The sequence below is a fragment of the Cloeon dipterum genome, chromosome 1 (genome assembly GCF_949628265.1).
Source record: "Cloeon dipterum chromosome 1, ieCloDipt1.1, whole genome shotgun sequence".
Lineage (NCBI taxonomy): Eukaryota > Metazoa > Arthropoda > Insecta > Ephemeroptera > Baetidae > Cloeon > Cloeon dipterum.
In genome coordinates, this window is record NC_088786.1 from 18096784 (window position 1) to 18119529 (window position 22746).

At 46.6% G+C, this 22746-nt stretch overlaps 2 protein-coding genes across 3 annotated transcripts in view; one reads left to right on the top strand and one right to left on the bottom strand.

Moving 5' to 3' along the window:
* Positions 1 to 21: 21 nt before the first annotated feature.
* LOC135934763 (synaptic plasticity regulator PANTS) lies at positions 22 to 763 on the top strand. 2 transcript variants are annotated; one of them, XM_065476732.1, is made up of 3 exons: positions 22 to 203; positions 252 to 410; positions 475 to 763. In XM_065476732.1, the coding sequence occupies exons 1-3, from the start codon at positions 147 to 149 to the stop codon at positions 703 to 705; spliced, it is 447 nt and encodes a 148-aa protein (XP_065332804.1). In that variant the 5' UTR covers positions 22 to 146; the 3' UTR covers positions 706 to 763. The 2 variants fall into 2 exon arrangements, with proteins under 2 accessions (XP_065332804.1, XP_065332803.1); XM_065476731.1 differs by having other exon boundaries at positions 27 to 199.
* Positions 764 to 1137: 374 nt separating this feature from the next.
* LOC135934757 (titin-like) overlaps positions 1138 to 22746 on the bottom strand; it is a 38163-nt gene continuing 16554 nt past the window's right edge. Inside the window, exons 7-11 of the mRNA XM_065476720.1 lie at positions 10775 to 11191; positions 7748 to 8346; positions 7212 to 7469; positions 6050 to 6784; positions 1138 to 2712 (exon numbers count right to left, since the gene is read on the bottom strand). Coding sequence (XP_065332792.1) covers positions 1663 to 2712; positions 6050 to 6784; positions 7212 to 7469; positions 7748 to 8346; positions 10775 to 11191 — 3059 coding nt within the window. The 3' untranslated portion in view covers positions 1138 to 1662. The remainder of the gene's footprint in view (positions 2713 to 6049; positions 6785 to 7211; positions 7470 to 7747; positions 8347 to 10774; positions 11192 to 22746) is intronic.

A 22746-nucleotide genomic window follows, 5' to 3' on the forward strand; every position in this document is an offset into this window, starting at 1 on the left:
AGAAAGCTAAAAAGTAGGCGTGTGACGGGGGCGGAGACCGAGGCGACCGAAACCCAGAAAATCTGAGACCTGAATTTGCCGGGTTAATTTTTGTCCATTTTTTGTAATTTTTTGATATTCCACAATACACATAATGGAGGTGAAAAATGAAGAAAGATCGGACAAATCTGAAATCCACGATAAAGCATTTGAATGGCTGGCAAGTAAAATTTTAAATATTACAAAGAAAGCGTTTAAACACTGATTTCCAGGTCCGTCCTTGTGACCAATACAAAGATGAATTAAGCGAGTGCACGAGTATGAAAGGACGGTTCCATCAGTACTTCATTTATGGACAGCCTCAAGACTGCAGTCAGTGGAAAGTAGATTATGAAAACTGCGGTAAAGCCGAAACAAATGCCAAAGCAATGGTAAAATATTTTTTAGCCTGACTTTATTTTTGTTTTTAAACAAAGCTATGTCGCTATGTCCCAGAACGAATTGGTAACAAGCGAGAGGAAGAGGTACGCGCAGCGAATGCTGCCACACTTAAAAAACGACACATGGGAGAACAGGAAGAGTCCTCCGGAAGACTGGAGTAAGCCTTTGCCTGAATTCCTGCAGAAGGCCTATGAAGGCTCTTATTTGGATCTTAAAAACAAGGAGCTCAAGCAAGACCCTGTGAAGTCAGTTTATGAGGAAAGAACGTTGTGTGCGATAATGTAGTGATTTATCTGATAGTGATTTTGATGTTTGTTAAATTATTAAATCCTTAATAGCCTTAGTTTCAAATAGATTTATTATATTTGATTCCTCCGCTCCTTAAATATTATGGATATATACAGCGAGGCAATATACACAATTTTTAGCTTTGAAATCTAGCCCATTAAATTAATTGTTTGCAGAATTGAGCAACAATTCTTTTGTAAAAGGTGCAGATTAAATCAGGACTGAATGTTAATCAATTTCTCAATTTGCATAAATTCTCTATAAAATAAAGTTAATCAATGATTCTTTCGCATGATTTCAATATCTCTCTTCATAATCTATCCAACGGTTTGCAAATATTAGGAAAATTCCCCATCTGGCGAATAAATCATGATCATAATTCTTAAAAATGACGGCGCAGGAGCAGGATTAGTCGAAAGAAAACTCACATTTTTGTTTTACAAATGTATTCATAATTTAAAGAAGTATATTCGCTTATCACATTCAAAAGAAACCGCGAATTCCAGAATTTATAATGTTTGATTACACTTGAAAATCGAGTTTACACTGCGTTAAAAAATCCACTGTGTTCATAAATAATCAATATTCATCATTATACGAGTAAGAGTAATAAAACTAAAGGAGAGTAGGAAGGAGGAAGCAAGTGAGAGCATATAGGAGTGGAGAGACACAAGGCACCTTAAGACAGGCTGTAATTTCGTCGACTATTTGCTCATAACTTATCACAATGTAACGCTAAACTCCCGAGATAAAAAAGGACTCCATAGGGGTGGGGTGGGGGGTAAAAAGAACTCGGTATAATAGTAGAGATAATAATTTTTCTTTTGTGCTGACCAAGGAGGATAATTCAACGAAAGCACCTTAAATTACTAAATAAGATAATCGCAATGACCGTAAAATAAAATCAGATGCACTAAATGCAGCAAGTCTCTGTCTCTGTAAAATCGAATCAACTCAAATGAGGTCTGCCACCTCGACGTGGTGGTTGCCGTTCATGGTGGTCGCCTCCTGCTTCACCTCCTCGGCCACCACGTTGGCCGCTTCCTCGGGCTTGGCCACCTCTTCGACCTTGGCCGCCGGCTTGCTCACTTTGGTCACAGGCTTGGGGCCCGAAGCAGTCTTCGCGGCCGCTGTGGGCTTGGCCGCCGGTTTGGCCGCAGCAGTAGTTCTCGACAACGGCCTTGCTGCGGCAGAAGTCTTCCTGGCCGCCTCGACAGACGTTTTCCTGGCCGCATCCGTTGCAGTGGCTGACGTCTTCCTGGCCGCGGCGGTGGTGGAGGCGGCTGACGCAGGCCGGCTGCTCGTCTTGGCGGCCACTCCGTTCACGGGGGTGGTCCTGCTTGCCGGTCTGGCCGTTGCCGCTGCAGCTGGCTTGGGCGATGCGGCCGCAGTCCTGGTGACCGCCGGTTTGGCCGCCGCGGGCTTGGCTGTGGTCTTTGCCGCGTCACCATTGGCGGTCGGCCGCGTGGCGGTGATTGGCCGTGGTTTGGCCGCCGGGGCCGCCCTGGTCGTGGCGGCCGGTTTGTTGGCCGTCAGGGTCACCCTGACGGAGCTGGTGACCGTGGTGGTGGCCGGCTTGGGCCTGGCTGCCGCGGTGGCCGTCGTGCCGGCAGAGGTCTTCCTGGCCGCTGGGGTCGCGGGCTTGGCCGACGGAGCTGCGGCCGGTTTTGGAGTCGCGGGTTTTGCAGGGGGCACCTTTGCCGGCACTGAAGGCTTCCTCGGCGTGGTGGTGGAGGTGCCTGCGGGCTTGCTGGTTGCGGAAGCAGACCTTGCAGTGGTGGCTGGCTTAGTGGCCGTCGGCTTGGTTGGACTGGCCGCCTTAGTCGGGCTGGCTGGCTTTGTGGGGGTCTTAGTCGGCGAGGCCGGCTTGGTCGGGGACGCGGCCGCCTTCTTGGCCGCTGGGGCCGTCTTAGTGTCCGCCTTTTTGGGTGAGGTTGCAGCCACAGTGGCGGCGGCTGCGGCGACGGCCGTGGCCGCTCCGGCAACGACAGCTGCCTCCAGTACCTGCAAAAACAGCAGGCTTAAGTCAGGAAGTCGCATTTTTATTTGTACGTGTCACCAGATTGGACGAGAATGTTAAAAATTCAAGCAAACAATTTTTAACAAATCTAATCTTGACGCGGGATCATAGGAGATTATCATAATTCATTGTCCTACTATATATTAAAAAAACAATAAAAATCGAAAAATTCGAATTTTAGTTAGCGACGCAAGATTGCCGGGGAGGTCGCGGCGAGCGTTTTCGCAAATGGGGGCGCGGGCGCCCGACGCCCCCCGGGGGGCGAAAACCGCCCCCGAAGAAACTTTCGTCTAACGATCCGGACGAAATTCGGTGGGTACGTTCGTCGGCCGCCCCGGAGGCCGCCGCGCGGGCGCGTTCGCCCCGCAAAAGTCCGCGGGGCGCCCGGGAGCCCCGCGCGTCCGCCTCCTTCGCGGGGCGGGTCGGCGGATCGGCGCGAGATTCGCGGGGGCGCCGGAGGCGGCCGACGCGAGCCGGACGAGCATAGGGACCCGGGGTCGCCGGGCGCGGGATGGGGGCGCGGCGGGGCCCCGAAGTCGCCGCTCCCGGGGGCGGCCGCGGAACGGCCGCGCCGATCGGGCCGCGATTCGGCGGGCGGCACCGGCGCCGACCCGGGAGGCCGCCGCGCGGGCGCGTTCGTCCCGCCAAAGTCCGCGGGGCGCCCGGGAGCCCCGCGAACGAGGGGCGCCCGCGGGGAGGGTCGGCGGATCGGCGCGAAATTCGCGGGGGTGGAAGAGGCGGCCGAGGCGAGCACGGGGACCCGGGGTTTCAGGGCGCGGGAAGGGGGCGCGGCGGGGCCCCGAAGTCGCCGCTCCCGGGGGTGGCCGCGGAACGGCCGCGCCGATCGGGCCGAATTTAGCGCGGGCCGTGGCGCGCGGGTCGTGGAGTCGGGCGCCGTCGTCGCGGGAGCCCGGCGTCGTCCGAGGGGCGCTCGGGAGCCCCGCGAACGAGGGGCAACCGCGGGACGGGTCGTCGGATCGTGGCGAGATTCGCGAAGGTGGCGGAGGCGGCCGAGGCGAGCAAGACGAGCACGGGGACCCGGGGCCGGAAATCGCGGGAAGGGGCCTGGCGGGGCCCCGAAATTGCCAACCCCCGGGGTTAGCTTCGTAACGGAAGCTCTGATCGGGCCGAAATTCGCGTCGGCATTAGCGTGGGGTCGTAGAAAATGACGCCGCAGGGCGGCCGCATCCTCGTAGCTACCCCCAACTGGAGTCAGCTGCCCCCCTAGGGTTGCCATGTCCCCAGAGTTCGCCAATAAGTTTTGTCAGGCGCCCAAGTAGGGCGGCCGATACACGTAGCTACCCCCTACTGGAGTCAGCTGCCCCCCTAGGGTTGCCACTCTCCCATCAGACGCCTAGCACTAAATTCTACCACGCCTCCTAGGGTTGCCACATGTCGTAGAGATTGCCAAAACTCAATGTGGCCGCCAACCCTAGGGTTGCCGCACGCCGTAGAGACTGCCCGAACTCAAGGCGGCCGCACACTCTAGGGTTGCCAGACACCACACGACCGGACCCAACTTAATTCGGCCGCGCTCCCAAAGGTTGCCGTACGCCACGGGGACGGTCCGAACTTGAGGCGGTCTCGCTCTCTAGGGTTGCCACACGCCGTAGAGACTGCCCGAACTCAAGGCGGCCGACCACTATAGGGTTGCCACACGCTGTAGGGACTCCCAAAAATCAAGGCGGCCGCCCACCCTAGGGTTGCCACTTTCCCATCAGACGCCTAACACTTAAGTCTTCCACGCCTCTTAGGGTTGCCAGACACCACAGGACCGGCCACAACTTAAGTCGGCCGCCCCAGCAAGAAAATGGATATCCGAAGGATATCCAAAAGGTATCCGAGATATCCATGGATATCCGGAGGATATACATCTGTACAGCCCGATGTCATAGGGCGGATATCCCGGATATCCAATTTCTTGCTGGGGCGCTTCAGAGGGTTGCCACACGCTATAGTGACGGCCAAACTAAATGCGGCAACGACTCCTAGGGTTGCCACACGCCATAGGGACGGCCCAAACTCCAAGCAGCCGTGAACCCTAGGGTTGCCACACGCCGCAGAGAATGCCCTAACTAAAGGCGGCCGCGCACTCTAGGGTTGCCAGACACCACACGACCGGCCCCAACTTTAGTCAGCCGCGCTTCCTAGGGGTGCCGCACGCCGTAGTGACGGCAAAAACTCAAGGCGGCCGCGCACTCTAGGGTTGCCAGACACCACACGGCCGGACCCAACTTAAGTCGGCCGCGCTCCCAAAGGTTGCCGCACGCCACGGGGACGGCCCGAACTTATGGCGGTCTCGCTCCCTAGGGTTGCCGCACGCAGTGAGGACCACTCGAAGTCGAGGCGGCCGCACACCCTAGGGTTGCCACCTGTCACGGGGACGCCCAGAACTCGAGGCGGCCTCGCTCCCTAGGGTTGCCGCACGTCACGGGGACGCCCGCAACTCGAGGCGGCCGTGCACTCCGGTGTTGCCGGGGGGCGAATCCTCGGTCGCGCGGAAAAGTCGAGACGTATAGGGGGGGGGGGTGGTGAAATTACCATATTCTAGTCTATACTTAATTAAATAATTCGGTTCACCAAAAAGTACCTTAAATCCAGAGCGCAATAAAAATTTTGGCCTCATTGTAAACAAGCTATGGATTCACATTTTTTTGCGATCATGATGTGCACCTTGAGTTCAAATACTGTAAATTAAAACCCGTAATTTCTTTACAACTCAAGAGTGATAAGATAAAATAATGCTAATTATCTCTATATAAATATTCAGAGTAACTTCGTATTTTGGTGCCCCACTTCGCGAAACCAAGGAATCACAGAGAATAACTTTTTTCATGAGTTTTTAAGTGGGCCAAATAAAGGGGATGACGACGTCTAGGTCTGAATTTAAGATATTTGGAATAGTCATCTATTATTGCCGAGCGAATAAGATGGTTAGATTTTAACGGGAAACATCTAACGTTATTGTCCCAATTTTAAGAGATTTTAAGTTTCCTTCAATATTTTTTCTTTTCAAAGGGAAAAAACCGTTTCTTTTAAAAAAATCACGTTGGCTTAAATGGCTTCATAAATTGCATGAATCGCTTGCTCATTTGATGGTTCCGCAACGAATGAAAGCCCAGAAAAATATTGTCGATCGTCTAAATTTCACAGCACTAAGGATGATGAAAAGCGATAGTAACAAGGATTTAATTTTTCGTTCAAGAAATTTGTTTCATCTGAGAGACTGACCAAATATTTAAATAATTCCCTACAGATGATATGGTATGTCCCAAAAACGCTCATATTAAGTTGAATTATACACATCTGCGGAAATATTACCTTATTTTCCTCTGGAGCATCAACATTTAGGTTGGCTGCGGCCTCGACAAGCGCTTCAACGGCTTTAGGTTCTTCCTCCTGGATTTTCAGTTCAGGTTCAGATTGCACAGGTTCCGGAGTCGGCTGCTGCACAGGCACCGGCTCTTCCACCACCTCCTCCACCTTAACAGGCTCAACCTGCTCAACCACGAGAGGCGGTTCCTCCTCCTGCAGCTGCTGCTGCGGCGGCTGTGGAGGCTCCTCGATCTTCTGCATCAGCGTCTCAAGCAGGTCAGGTTGCTGCAGTTGCTGCTGCTGTTCCTGTTCTTCCATGACAAGCGAAACTGGCTCCGTGGCCGGGGACTTAGGCTCCTCTTGCACCACGGGCGAAGCTATCATCCGCTCCTCCTCGACAGGGGACTCAACAAACACATCTTTGGCAGGAGAAACGGAAATGGGGGGTTCTTCAGCTTTGGTTTCGAGCAGGAAGTCGGAGGCGGTCACGGGAGCGTCCTCCAACAAGTCTACGGCAGCAGGAGCAACCGCATCGCCCTGGACAGGAGAAAGAGGGCCAGTCTGTATAAGAGGCTCCTCCTGAACGTGGACAGGCTCCAGCTGCTCGAGCGGGGCCTCTGTGGGCCAGGCGTCGGTTGCCGGGAGCTGGACTGGGGTGTCAGGCGTGCCGACGGTCTCGAGCACGGCAAAGCTGGGGACTTCTGCCACGCCGTAAGAGCACGAAACCACGTTTTCCTCCACCTAAACATGGATTCTAAATAATTTCTGAATGAAACTAAATTTTAAGGCAGAAACCCCGGTATGGCACTGATATGACATGGTTTCTGATCACACGACAAGAAAAATCAAAAAATACCAAAAGTTCCTGATATAAATATTATTTTCCTATTTTCTTACTTGGCACATTTCTCCCTAAATATTTTTTAATACTCATGGAAATTTTTCAATTGAGCAAAATAGTATTTTTAAATTAATTTGTTAATTGCGGTCAATTTTCTTGAAATATCCAAATCGTTCAACTCGTAGAATTGATTTATTCCCACCACCATTTAATGTGGTTCCCATCGGGAAAAGCTACTGGAATTAATTGGTTTTGCCATAAACTAAAACATCAAAACCTTCAAGTTCCTAGTAAGATGAGATCAGAGAGTAAGGTGAACCACTCTACCTGAAAGGGTGCGCCGTTCAGGACGAACGGGTTCAGCTCCCCCTGGAAGGTGGGTCTGCTCTCATACTCGATGTTAATCATGTTGTCGACGGGATCCACAGGGCTTGTGAACATGTCCACGGCGGCTGATACCTCCGCGTTGGGCTCGAAATTGGGAGCATCGGGGCTCAGCGGGAAGGTTTCCCGTGTGGGCGAGTGCACTGGCACAAACTCCTTGGCGTCTGGGTTCAGTTTGTAGTCCATTTCGGGATCAAAACTCTACAAATATGTTATTTTTTTATCAATATTCATTCTTATTAGAGAATCAAATGGGAATGAAGAAAAATATTTATTTAAATTAAAGTTTAACATTTACAATTTTAACGTTTGTGTTTTAAGCAACCAATAAATAACGCCATTGGTTAACGGTTACAGACAATTTTAAGTTCTAAATCGTAGCATAAGTGAATTAAATCATAAGCATACAATGGCACCATCTATTGGTGGCTTCAAACACTGAGTAGTGAATTGTCATCATTAATTTTTACTTTGATTACCTCAAGATCAAGGTTGCTAGGAACCTGCTGGGTCTCAGGAAGAAGCTCTTCTGCGGTGAATAGCGGCTCCTCTGGCTGGTGCTGCAACTCCTGCACAAACTTCTCAAAAGGCTCTTCCAGCTCCTGCTGTTGCTGCTGCTGCGGCTCTTCAAACTCGGATGTCTCCTGCACGAGCTCACTGCCGATGGACAGCTTCACCTCGGTGGTGAACGCCTCCTCGGCCGGTTGTGCTTCTGGCTGCGCTTCCAACTCGAACTGCAGCTCTTCGAGGTTCAGCTTGGCCTCGACTTGCTGGCTCAGCTCAAAAGACTCGTTGAGCTGGTCGAATTGAGAGGCGATCTCCTGTGGCTGCTGCGGCTGAGCGGATTCAGAGATGAAGAGCAGTTCGTCCTCGAGCACCGGCTTGGGCTCGTCCTTTTTCTCCTCCTCGGGGTCCACGGGCAGAGGCAACTGCTCGGCCTGGTGCTGCGGCAGCAGCTGTTCGCACGCCTCCTCCTTGCTCGGTTCTACTTTGATGTACTGCCAGTCCTCGTCACCGTCCGAATCGCTCTCATTGTCCGCATCTGGGTCGATGCCACACGCATTGTCCGCGCTCCCGGCTGTAAGTAAATTGGATCTCTCAGCAACGTTGTGTGTGAAAAATTCGACAGCAATGAATAAACATTTTAGTGCTTTACCACTGCGCCAAAGCATGATGTGTCGTTATAAACACCGAGTCATAAAAAAAATTCATTGATTAAAATGGCGATTAAATTATGTCAAGAGATGATTTATTTTTTTATCTAAGAATGGAGTAAACATGTTTTGATTAAATTTAATGAAATTTCAAGTGGTAAAAATCTTACAGATTTTTTTTCATTAAATAAATGCCTCAATAACAAAAATTAGTTACAGATGAGCAGGCGGGAATTAATAGTGGCATTCCGTACAAAATGCAAAAATATTAATATAAACCTGCTGAATCCGCAAATATGTGGTTGATGTGGTGGCAGTTTTTCTTACAAGCCATAAATCAATTCCCTCTTTTAATGTCAGCTAAATGAAATTGTGAAATAGGAAGCTTTTGAATTCCAGCTCCAAGCTGGAGTAAAAATGCGAGCAGACAGTACAGGCAGAAGCACACTCACCTGAGAATTTCCCAAAAACTTCAAGCACAAAGAGAAGAAGCAGAATATTTAGAACAAGCTTGTTAGTGAGTGAAAAGTAGCTGGAGAGGAGATTTTCGGGAGAGCGAGTGTGTGAGTGCGGCTATGAAGAGCAGTGCATTTATTTTCTTTTTCTGCGAGAGGACCACGCCCGCGGATCGATGTGGCGCGCCGTTTAGGACCACGGGCAATGAGCCTCAGCGTGGGGGCGACTGCCAGCGGAGGCGGCACAACAGGTTTCGCCGAATTGCGTGCACAATGCGAATTTTTATGATTGATTCAGACGTGCCACGCGCCAGCAAAAAGGACTAAAAAGCTAGACTGGTTTGTGTGCAGCTCACCCCTCGCCAACTTGCATAAAGCCAACCCCTCGCAAGCCCCTCGGTGCAGGTTTCGCAAAATCGCAAAAGCTGATGCAACCAAGCAATGAGTACAAGCAAGACTATTTTAAAATAAACTGCACAGAAATTAAAAATAATATGAATTAATTGAAAATGGATAATTTCCCAACCGTTTTATTAGTTGTTTAATTTAAAAATAAAAATAATTACCCAATTTTTGTGCTCTCCAAAATCACCCTTTATGACCGTTAGCGAAGTAGATTAATTGTCCCGCATCGCGTGTTGCCCAATTAGGAAGGGTGGGACGCGAGGGCAGGATTCCAGGAACGAGATTAGCCGGTTAATTGCGTTGAACCCGGGCGCCCCGCCCCCCGCTACATGCTCACCGCGTGTCTGTGTCGCGATTTCGGGAGTTCCTCGGCGGGCTGGCCGTGCCGCTGGTTTGGAGTGGCTGGAGGAACGTCCAAACGCGACTGGAGGTGACACGAATGCGGCCGCTTTTACGGATTCCTAATGAAATAAGCGAAGCTGCTGCTGCGCCGACCGACCGACCACCAAAGGCGAGCTCAGGGAGCTTGGCGTCCGCGCCGGCCTCGGCGCTCCGGTCGCCTCCGCCCCGCTCGGGACACTGTCCAGACGGACGGTCGCCCTAACTGGGATTTTCAAGTTTTCTCTGCCCTTTGTACGTGCGGCCCAGGTGCACATTCGCGGCGAAGATCGGACGAGAAAAAGAGTAAGGCGAGAGTGGCGGGACACGCGGGGCGACCGACCAGGGCTTAATTTAACTCACGCGTCGTCTATTCTGGGACCGGCGAATGACGAGAGTGAGTGAAGAGCCGGCCTGCCGACAGCACAGAGGGAGCCCGAGTGCATTCTGCCACCGGGGGTGCATGCTTTGCCTTGGGTTTGGACCACAGCGCCATTCAATTAGGGGAATTAGTCCGCGCGGACGCAGGGTGAGCAGGGGGAGTTTCTAATCCTTGAAAATGCTGAGTTTAATTTGATTAGAATTGTCGTAAATCTGGCTTTACATCGTTGCATAGCCCCTCTGCGGCGCGTTTTCCATTTGCGAGGAGCGAGTAAAATTGACTTTTGCAAGAGAAACAAAGCTGTTAAAATTTCAGCAGTTCGCAAAACTGGTATGCACCAATTACAGCGTTTTGTGATGTTGCTGCCAGCGCAAATGCCTAGCAGTTTAGACGCCTTAGCGTTTTTGGTCGTCAATTCAAATTAACCTAATAAAACGTTGTATTATATTGTAGGGGAGTATGAAGCGATTTGCTTTACTAAAAAAACAATGATTCCAACACCAGGGTCCCAACACTATAAATGCGCGAGATTGCGGAAAACCCTACAGTTTTTCTTATTAAATTAATAAGTAATATTTTCGGGGAAAATGCTTTTTGCGAATCCTGTGTCCACCACCCTGGGAAGTTATGGGCAAATAACAAAGCCTTTTAGCACACACACACACACTCACACACAGCCTCAAAAGCAGGGGCAAAGCAGATTGAGCGGCGAAACAAATTAGAAAAACTTACCCTGGTCTGCGGGCGGGGTCGGCGTGTCCTCCTGCGGGTCTCTGGCACCATCGTAACGAGAGCTCTGCTGCTGGATGATTTTGAGTTCCTCATCCTCATCGTCCGAGTCGCCGATGTTGTCTATGTTGGTCTCGGGTCCAAGGTCGAGGTCGTTCTGGGCGAAGGCGTGCAGTTCGAGCGCCTTGGGGCCCGCCTGCTCAAAGTGGTAAGGGTTGCGCCACTGGTTGTTGCCGTTGATTTGCGGCGGCGAAGCCGGCGCCGCGTCGATCAGGTCCTGCGAGTCCATGCCGTAGCCTGGCGCTTTCTTGGCGAGCTCTTGCGGGTCGGTGAGGAAGATGACGATCACTGAGATGTCGTCGGTGGAGCCGTTCTGCTTCGCGAGGTTGATCAGTCGAGAACACACTGCATTTAGGTTCTCTGTGAACAAGAAAGTGGGAGAAACGGATTAACACCAGCAGAGATAATTTTTTGTTCTGAATGTGACGGAAAAACAGAAGATAAAAACGTGTCTTATGTTTTAATCAGTCAGGGAAACCTGGGTTAAAAGCATCATTAATGGAGTCACCCAATTCGTTTTCCATAAACAAAGGTTGTGCTCATGAGGAGTGTCGGATAACACCTCGAACGTGAGACGAGCGATTCAAATGCGCTCTGTTTGTCGCCGCGATTACGATAGAAACGCGATCCACGGCGGGAAAATCGCGCGATCAAAGAAAGGTCGAGCAGAAGAGTGCAAAACAAAGCACTTTCGTCATTGCGAGCAAGCGACACATATGCACCATCATCCGTCGCGTGCTCAGCCAGTCTTTTGTGCAGCGAAATTCTCAGAGCGAATCGCCAACCGTCGACACGGCCTCGTGAACCAGCAGGAGAAAAATTCGGCGCAAGCCAGCGAGGTGTGAGCAATGAAACGGCTGGAGGAGGAGAAAGAGAGAGAAAGAAAGACGGGTCCGTTTGAGCGCCGGCCAACTCGTAAAAATCTGTCTTGCATATTTGCCATCCCCCACTGGCCTGATGTAAATAAACGCGTTTCCAGAAGAAGCCTGGCAAATGGAATGTTTGGATTCAAGACTCGGCTTGGGATAAATTAATATCACGAATGATTCAAGGCCTAATCATAGTATTTTTTAAAAGTGCAAATTTCAAACATGAACTATTTCTGGTGGGAACTGGGAACAATATATTTTTAAAAATTGACGAACCACATAATATGGGTTACGAGTTTGGTTTTATGATAACGTGGATATGCGTGCTACAGCTTGAAAAATTCGGAAAATTCGTGAAATTTGCAATGTTTAACATTTTTTGGTAAACTATTCTTCACCCCAATATCCCGGAAAAGCCGTTATAAATATTGTCTCGTATTTACCAGCATGATTTAATTTACCATATAATATGAATGCGAAAAAACACCATAATTTTGCTCTTAAACAATTAATCATATTTATTTATTTATATATCAAAATATTTAACATAACCTTTCAAATATGGATTTATAAATCAAAAGGAAACGAACAATATGTGTCTCTATTGATGGTCGATGTTTGCTCTAACATTCGACACAGCAAAATTTACAACGTAACGAGGGTGGCTTAATGTGAAACCATTATTGCCTCCCCCAAACATCCAAACATGCACGAGATGCTAATATTGGAAAGCCACGCGAGCTCCCATTCACCATTCAAAACTGTTTTTCGGTCGGGAGCGGAATTAGGAAGCCGCAACGGTACCACACACGAGCCGACTCCATTGTTGGCGCCGAGGTTATTCGCCTTTCATTCACCACGCTAGGCAGACCCGCCACACTACGCTGCCCGCACAGTTGCATAACACGCCGAATCGCTTTCGCGTTTTCGCCACCTTCTGACTCATGTACATGCATAATACGGCAGCTTGTTAAGTCGGTCGGAAGAGTGGCCTGGCCAGGTGCGGTCCATTAGCACGGACGGGATGCGATGTCACGCGCGCGCCGCCAAATTTGAGCTGATTATTTTTCAGACGAGTGAGCAGGAAGACGTGAGTGAGTAACTGTCTTGTTACCACCTCGTCTAGAGGGAAAGAAAGGTGGAGTGTGCCAATCTCCTTAATTGAGGAATAGGGCTAACCCCGGAAATTATTCATTGAGAGCCAAATTTATGTTATTATAATTTGCTCTGTTCGTAGACGTGCCGAAACTATTTATGTAGCAGTGCCTGATCATAATTCAGAATTAAAATTGTTGGAAACTGATTGAAATATCAAATTATTAACTTTACATATAAATCTGTTTGGGAGGGATGTGCAAAAATGCCCATTTTTCTTAAAATATAGTCGATTAAATAGGCGTCATAACAAAATACATGTATGTACACCATAATAAAATTAAAAAAAACTTATTAACTCGAGGAGATTATTCGGTAAATAATTGTTTCCTTAAAGTTCAACATCGTTCCAAAAAACGATCAACTTTCTCTTTTAATCAATTTAACTCAGACTTGAACAAATCACTTAGTGGAGATAGCTCCAACAAGATATAATCCAGCTTGCAAGTATTTTTATGCTGCGCAAGTAGACATGATACTTTCAAACCACAACGTCGATTGCAAAAATTTGTGTAAGCTGGATGGGTTGGTTTATTAAAATCAGCATTCTGCCAAATGCAAAATCAGAAACGTTTTTGTAGTAAAGAAATTGTCCTAAAAGTTCTCATCGGTGGCAAGATTTTTTAGGTTTTCCGCAGAAGCAAAAAAACACCACAAACAATCACTTTACCTTTTTTCTAAATCGGCTTTAATAATTTGATTTCAATTGAGCTCAGCTTAGTGCAGATAAGTTTGAAAACCCGTTACTGTTGATTTATAACAAACAACTGATAATACGGTCTATATATTTTATTTCATATTAAAGCCAGAATGTCTCTTGAATAATCTTTCTAATTAGGCGTGATGTGACTCAAATTGTACCTACAAGGTGGATTGAACTGTTCAAAATTGATTTCACTCTAAGCGGAAACACGCTTTTTTAAGCCAAAGTTTTTGTTGAAGTAGGCATGAACTCCTACTCGTCGTTATCGCGTGCAAAAATGTTGATCTTGCTGCAGCAGCGCAATGAAAATTCGCAGAGAAGAGGGGGGCAAATGCAAAAAGCCACCCTCTCGCATCATCTGCTGGGCATGTTTGCGTGCCACTCTGGTGAAAAGCGATCTCGATAGGGAAACCCGATCCAGACGACCGCAGACGCCAGCCCACCCGCCACTTTTTGGCAGCCATGCGACGACGACCGCCGAAGAGCTGAGGCTTCTTCGCCTGCAGTCCAGCGGCGGCGGCCACCATCTTCCGGTGCAATTGCTATTCCGGCCGCGTCTGACGCCGCAATAACTAAGAAAGGACCACTTCCTCGACACCGACGCCAGCCAACCCTCTAATTAGATAATGATAAGCCTCGCGCCGGTGCGAAGTAAGGCACGAGCAGGGGAGCTTTTCGCATGCTAATGAGACCGCCGTGAAAATTTATGCATAACCAACCTCTGATGTTTCTTTTTGGTTGAGAAAAACAAGTCTTTGTAAATTAAATAAATATCATTAGAAATGCTAAACAAGCGGATCTAATAATCCAGAAGTATGCAAGGCATGATCTCTGACTAAGCAGAAGAATTAATTATAATTCTACACTTTTAAAACTAGACGCTTGAACACGAGTAAAGATTTTATATGAATTCAGGAAAAAGTGCGTACATTAAGTCAAAAGTTTATGTTTCTGACCAAAAGTTTTATACTCATAACGTTGTATTGGTTAATTGACTGAAGACTGGATTTGACACGTAAATTATTATATAGGATAATTTATTTTTATTTTACCCAGTGTTCATGAACGACTAAATTTTCACCTGGATGCAACCCGGTTTTCATACCCAGTACATGTTATCTTAAAAAATATCATTTCTTTGAATAATTCACGTTTCTAACCCGGTATTCAGCTAATTAAATAATACAACGTTGAAGACCTAACAGTTAATATTTTTTCCAAAACCTTATCCAAATTTTGAGCTGTTTTAATTTTTTTGCAATAAATTAAAGTATTCTTCTCAACCAGACACAATAGAGCTTTTTAGATTAAAACTTTGAATTATGCCGAGTGTGTATTAATTTAAGCACATTATAGAATGGAAAGATATAACTTGAAAAATTAACTAAAAGTCAGTTTAAATTTATTGTACAATCGTTATCGGCCCATTTCCGACAAATTTAATCAATCAGCGTGAAGGAAAGCGCGTATGTTAATAACGACGGCGCGCAAGGGCGTGTCCCCCGACGCCGGCAATTTTCGATTTGGCACACGCACGTGAACGTGGAACAATTGCAAGCGGAGCGCAAGAAGGACAAATAAAAGACCCGATTTCCGGCGAGTGGCCCCAAATTTTCCAGCCCAACGAGTGGCATGAATGGGAGCGAAAATGGTTTGTGTTTTTACTCACTGCGAGCAGCAGGGAGACAGACGTGTGTGAGCGCGCGCTAGAGAGTGGATCCGGCCGGCGGCCCCTCAGGAGGCGTTCTGAGCGCTCCTCCAGCAGCATCCTGCTCGCCTGGCGCATGCGGCGTCGGCCCAAGCGTGAGTCACGCTGCTGGAGAAACGCGCACCGCAGACGCCCCATGAATCACCGGGCCGAGAGGGTGGCCTCCCAGACTAGGAAGCCCCGCGTGTCGGTCGGTGGTGCCCACCCCTTCTGACTCACCCCCACAGTCACGAATCTGCGTCTTAAAAATCACTATCGCCACGCACTGGATTTTATTTTTTTTTCTCCTTGCTTTTCGAAAAAGACATTTGCTTGAAATGAATTATGAATGAACGGCACCGCGCCCAGAGTCTACGCCCGCCGAAAATGGGAAGTAAAAATAATTGTTTCCCCAAAAGGATCTAGCTATTGTATATAGTGAGACGTCTGGAATTGGGATTTTAAATTTACGACATTTGCATATAAATATAATAAGCTCTAGCTTTATTGGGATTTCGATAATATTCTTTTTACACATCTTTCCCAAACTAAATTTTCTTGCTACGCCTTAATGAATTCAACTTGGGTGGACAAAACAACCGTCATGCATAACAATTGACAACAGTGACACGTGTCAGGCTCGTATCATGGAACAAATAATATATTTGAAAAACAAGATATCAGGTGCTCTGAAAAACCCGTTACCAACCTCAAAGCATGGGAGTGGCACTGGAATTTCATTTTTGACATTACCAAACGAATTCTAAGGGTTCAATAAGGTTGAGCAGCTGAATCATTCGGTCGACATTACAACACAACGTGATAAAAATCTGCGGTAACAAAAAATCCGTTTTTGTAGCAATTTTTGGTCCGAAACTATCAAAAAGTGCCAGAAGAACACCATCGACCAATCAGGTTCTCTGATTGGTTCTTCAACGAGAGCCAGCGAAAGCGAGTCAAGCGACAAGGCTGGCTTTTTCTGTTTGGTTGCGTTCTTTGTGGCATTTTTTCTTCTACCAAAACCCGATAAGACTAACAGTTTTAACGAGTTTGGCGAGTTTCCACCGTATGTTGTCGAATTTTCAGCCGTGTGATTCGGCTACCTCAATCAACCCTCAGGAATCGATTGGCATTTTTTGCACTGTCAAAAATGAAATTCCTGTGCTCTTTTGAAATCTTGAACCTAGGAACAAAAAGGTTCCCTACCACCTGTGAGGTGCGCGTCTATTTAACAAAGAGATGGACTTTGATTTTTCACATTATTTGGTCTTTGGAGCTTGCCTCAACTGCCTCATGAATAGGTAGGTGATATTTGTTAGGAATTGTTTGGAATTTTGATGTCGGAATTTTTTGTAATTTTAGATGTGACATTATTGTATATGATTGTAATTGTAAACTCATGGTTGGGGCATATTTGATGAAGTCGAGACTAGTCGAGGATTAAAAACGACGAATTCTTCTGACAACGAGGATGAAGCCTGGTTTTAATTATATTGAACATGGAAACAACCTCGAGTGGTCGCATTTTTCAAAAATTTGAACCTAGGTAGTTTTAAAGAACACGAGGGCGGACGGAAGCAAAGCACCCCCATTGGTTATTTATGGCTCACAATAAATTGGCAGCACTAATGAGTGACGTCATCTCGCTAAATCAAAGCGGCGGCCCATTTGTTTGCCTGCACAAATCGACGCCTGGCAGTAAAACAAACAAACAAACGCGTTAGATGAGGTCAGTCTCTGTATATATGCAGTTGTGCCCCCACGCGGGCTAATAAATTTGCGCACCCTCCGCTACGCTCAAATTGGCTCTGCACCAACGAGAAGATGGGATCAAGTGCGAGCCAAGGAAGAGTGCGTCTTGCGAGAGGAAATTTCCCAACTTGTACCTTTTCAAGTTCAGGTGGTAACAAAATTTTGCTGCTGTCTAATCTGGATTGTTGTTAGGGACGTATGCAGGAAGCGTTTTGTTTCTTTGACGAGTGATGGAGACAGTGGAAAATTAATTGCCTCTGAACGAAAGACTGCTGTCCAAGATAATAAAATACACTCGTCGGAAAGGGGTGGCTTTTCAGGATGGCGCCATCCAGTCGCCCTCTCTCTCTCTCTCTCTCTCTCTCTCTCTCTCTCTCTCTCTCTCTCTCTCTCTCTCTCTCTTTGTTATTCTTTTACGTCAGATTGGAGAATCCCGTCTAGATTCGTTAGCGATACAGCTTGCTAGTCTTTTTGTTTCCACAACCAGGGAAAATTAAATTAACGAGGTGCTCACCAGCCTTTTTTGATTCCCGAAACGGGAAAGTTGGCCTCTCGACCCTCAAAGAATAATAAAGCCAATGGATTCTAACGTTTGCTCCTTCTTTCCAACCAAATTCTGAGGGATCTTTGTGTCTGCTGTGCTGCCGCAATGTGCGTTTAAGCGGACGAAAAGAGGCACAATAAATGGAAAAAAGAAAATACCGGAGCTTCCATGCAGCCATTTAAATTAGACAAAGAGGCCGGGGTACCGACTGAGCGGCGACGCCGGGATGCTATGAGTCACGCATGCAAATGTACGTGTTTTCACTCGAACGCAAAAGTGCAAAAGCGGAGAGCGGACGGAGAAAGAGACAGATTATATTAATTGTGACATGTGAAAAGGCGTGCAGACGCGTGGAGGAACGGCTTTTTTCGCCATACATGGTCTTCTCTCGACAGACAGGCAGACTTGAAGGTCGCACCCGCGGCGCACTATACGTACACTAAACATGCTGGTGTCAAAAATGTATCGGACACAGCTCGCGACCGATTGAATGTTTGCCATTGGCTCAGCCGCCAAGACAAAACAATTAACGCCGCCATACAAACTCTGCCAAAAAACACGTCACCAAGCGATAATTACCAATAGAGAAAAAAAATCAAAAGAGCCTGAATGTCAAAACGAGCTGAACAAAGCATAACTGGCCGGTACCACATTTTAGATAAAATTTAGATTTAATCAGTTCTCTAATAGGTCATCCCTTTTGTCTATTTGAGTTATGAGACCAATTTTAATAAAGTTGTATGGAAATATACAAAAATGTTTTCACTTATCGGTGCGGATGTTTTAACGGAATATCATATTCGAAACCCGGTAATGAGAGGTCTATTCAATCACACAACCCGTCAATGCACTTTTTAACACCTTTATCCCAAAGTTTTCCCAGTAATCATCTTGAAAATGAGCTTTAAACAGTGTTTTCACTGACCGCTGACACTTGTGAGGGAAAGGAAGGTGCATTCAAGTGTTATATGATTGACTAGACCACCTCTGGGTTTGATAATGATGCTCAATAAACACTAACAGATAGAATTCATTTGAGCACGAATGAAATGCTTCAATGAATCCTAAAAACTTCCTTTTTTTAAATTGTTAATTATACTTTAATTTGGTATCAATTAAACTTTTAGCGCAAAATGCTTGAAATTATGCGTACTGCGCAGCAGTAAATTCAAATCTAAATTGCTAGATAATGTTATTCAACAAATTTTTTTCCGAGCAGATACAACGTAGGTGCGTGATAATCATTATAAACAAATGTAGTTTGTATAATGTAGATTCATTCGCGTGGTAAAAAATGTGTCTTTGACGACCTTTTCAATCACCATTTCAAACCTTTTAGCAAAGCAATTTTTGGCACGTGCGTTAGTTTCTATTCCATTAGCTGTGCTCGTCACCAGGAAAAAAGTTGAACCGAGCAATTTTCCGCATCAGCAACGCTCGTCAGCCAAAAAGATGGGTACCGGCAGACAATTTCCATTCGGCACACTCTGGGTGGGTTTGGATTTAAAAGGCATTCAGGCAGATGCATTGAATGGCGATTACCGAAAAGGAATATTATATTGCCGGTGTGCGTGCCGCGCGATCATTAGGGTTGGTGAGGATGAGCGATTTGAACTCGGCGCGCAGGAAGTTCAATTGATACGTGCTGGGAAATTAAAAAAGCGCGAGACTGGCATTGCAATTCAAGCGGAGGCAATTTTGACTGATGTGAATTAAATAATTTAAAATGAATCTCTTAGCTTTAATTTAACGACTAAATTTGCCAGGAATAGAGCGAAAAAATATTTTAGAATGGCAATTTTCCTTTTATCATTCTACCAAATGAAATATAATGGGAAAACTAGTCTTTGCGATGAAATAGTGCTTGAAATGTAAACATCCTTCATGAAAAAGTGGGGAAAAGAGTGTCTATTATTAGTTGGGCACTAGCTGTGAAAGCTTGCGGTGCTGCTGAAGCGATTAAAATTCGTCTTGGTAGGGCGTGTGACATCAGCGTCCTAATAACTCACCGCTAATATAAACAATTAATATTTGATATGCAATATTTTACAACACCTCAGTGGGCGTGTTGATAGGAGCGGTGAGTCACTCGCTGCCGGCTGCGAAAGGGTGACGTAATTGCGCGAAAAGCAAAGTTCTCTGCTATACGTGACTTTTGAGAGAAAATGACAATCGGACGAAGTGCGACTTTGAGTCGCGGCCAAACGTGGTCGGGGGGCCATAATTTGAAACGATGCAGCATAGCCCTCCAGGGGAAGCAGGACATGCAATAACTGTCACGCCACCAAAAGGACACTCGCCGCACCGCGTTTTGTTTTAGCAATTTCGCGGAATGCTGCAAAGCATTTATTAATTTCCATGCTCACAGCCGCCTGTGCATTATCTGATCAAATAAGCCACGAATGACCATTACCGGCAGCGTGCGCACATTATAATTAGTCATACATGGCATACCGTCAGCAAATATAACGAGTGCAGCTCCATTGAGAGCAATTAAATCCATTGAATAAGCCACGATTACTTTTTTTCACCGCGGCCATGTTCGCTTGGTACCTGCTGATTGTGTGGTGTAACTAATTAGAAGGATGTGCAGGGCCATGTCATTATCTCTCGCTCGTCATGTGTGTGCATTTCCTCCTGCTGCCGCTGCGTTAACCCTTGAATCTGTTTGTTATTAACTTCAAACGTCAGCAGCACTGAATTTTTTTTTGTCGTGAAACAAAGCAACGATAAATTTAATACAGCCAACGGATATTGCTTCGGACAGCAGGCGGCTCCGCAAATAAATTTTGCTTAAATTCGAGACGACGCTCATGTCGGCGCGTCATGCAGTTTAAAATGGAGCACTACGACACCGCTTAGATATTTTCCAGCATCAAGTAGAGAATCTCTTCGATTGAATAACTCGAGCAATTTTTTAGATCATCTACTTCACAATAAATTTTCTCTCTTGCAAACAGACCGTGTGTTCAAACGAGAACATTGCCATATGCGTTCCACAAAATTATTTGTAAAAAAAAACTACTGCAAGAAATAGCAATTATGTAACTTGATGTAAAGCCGCACCAATATGAAATTGCTTTAACATTTGCTTTACTATTTATTTTAATATTCTATTATTTAAAAATATTTTCCATTCATTCAAATTTCAAAAAACCAAATTACTAGAGAGACCCTTCTCGAAATTTCGCAATACCTTGTGACAGTTAAATAGTTGCTTTGTTTAAAGCCGCCACACCTTAATTCAAGACTGTTTTGTCTTTGGCTGGATGAGATAAAAAGGTAAATAATGGGGCATTCCTGACTCCTGACACCAAGCTTAAAAAAAGGGAGTAAGATAATGTGGAGGGGCCGCTAGCCAGCAAGTGAGTGTAATTCACGGCTCATTATCCGAACCAACAGACAGCGACTGTGATATGGATAATAGCGGCACATCCTATACCTCACGCATTCCACGAACCCAATCTATTTTTAATAAAACAAACCAAAATATGGCTGTCATCAAGATCAGCCCGATAGTCCAGGTCTCTCACGCTTTCCCTTGCGTGCAGCTGCACTTTTACGATGCAACTAGGGGCGTAATTACGGCTCCCTGATTTTGTCCAAAAACAATTTCTCGTTTCATGCGCCAGTTCGGTTCGCCAGCGCGCTGCATGGGGGTTGAGCACTCTGTGTGTTTTTGTTTCTTTCATAGCCTTTTGAACAAACAGACTGTGAAGAGGTCAACTGTGAAGGGCATCAGCATTGCTCGCTTTTAAATTTTTATCGCTGCACTGCCAAGATAATTATTTAGCTATTTTGTACGAGAAGTTATTAATAACATTCAAATGGAAATTTTAAAAGAGCAACAACAACTGTAGAGTGACAAAATTAACATGTGTGTGTTGCTAACAAAGATGGTCAATGAAGAATATTTTCATGCACTGCCGCATATCAATTAGTATTTTTTGTCGTTGCAGCCGCACGTTTTACAGATGATTGCCGGCAAAAATGGGTTTCATCCGCACTGCTGAGACGAGATGCTCTCTCGCCCCAGCACGACCAGCACTCTTCTCAATGGAAAATGGCTGCAATTTTGCAATTATGACATTCAACAGTGCGGCTGGATTCAACTGCGTTAAATAGTCGGAGAGCGAGATTGCATCTCAGAGATGAAGCACGACTGCAATTCTGTTTGCGCTCCGCATTATCTTTTCATTATTTGCCCTCCCCCGCGTTCGGTCAGATCGATTCGGGACCGCCGAGTGCATGCGGAAAATAACAGTGCAGTGTATCTATCCGCGCGCTCACTCAGCATCCCCGAGGAGCAGTCTGGCGCGTGTCTGCACAACCCCTCGGGAACCCCTTGCCTCCCTCTACCCGAAATGACGGCCGATGCCGATGGTGGCTCAATCAATGGCAGCGCTGTCTTTTGCTCTGCCAGCCATACCGGGTACGCTGTGGCAATTAATGCGCGATGAGAGAGCCAAACGAATGGGGGTACGCATGAGATTTTTCATTATTTGCTTCTAGCATTTGTCAGTATTTTAGTAACGACAGGATATTGATAGATTTTTTTGAAAGGAATGTTGAAGTCTCATGTATTTCAAAAGCCCTAACAATTTTTCGCTCTTATTGCGTTCAGTCTGCAAAAAGCTCAGCTCGTTTTCAAAGAGATTAATCTGGCATCAGTCTCGGAAAAAACCGTCTGCGCATTTGAAATCTTGTTAAAAGTGTTCGCATCACGAGTTTTCACAGCACGTTGAATTCGTAAAGCGTTTAATGGGCGACACACATTCCACAACCCCTGTCGACTCACCCCGTTTAGAGTGCAAACGCCTTTCCTTCCTTGCGGAGGGAGCAAACATTGCCAACTTCCTTTTCCGGGCTTATAAGCTTTTTTGCAAGGGGTTGGTAATTGCAAAATATCGAGTTGCAACCACTGAAATCTCTTGTTTCAGCAGGAAGCAAACGTCCAGGTGTGCAAGCCGGCAACGAGCTGCTTGGGAACTTGCACTTGTACATGTTTGTAATTATCAGTCGTCGCGTGTGATATAGCAAGAGATTCACAGAGACTCGGCTGGGTAATAATTCTGCTGCACTCTGAACTTTGCATTTCACACGACAAGCGTGCGAGTTTTCGTGTGAACGGTCAAGTGAGTCAATGGAAACAGTAATTTGCATGTGCACTTTTGAATAAAAGGATTAATAAGGGACGTCTCGTCT

Coding starts and splice junctions, on each gene's coding strand:
- LOC135934763 (XM_065476731.1), top strand. CDS start 134: ATGGAGGTGAAAAATGAAGAAAGATCGGACAAATCTGAAATCCACGAT. Junction 200..251: donor ATAAAGCATTTGAATGGCTG/GCAAGTAAAATT, acceptor ACTGATTTCCAG/GTCCGTCCTTGTGACCAATA. Junction 411..474: donor AAACAAATGCCAAAGCAATG/GTAAAATATTTT, acceptor GCTATGTCCCAG/AACGAATTGGTAACAAGCGA.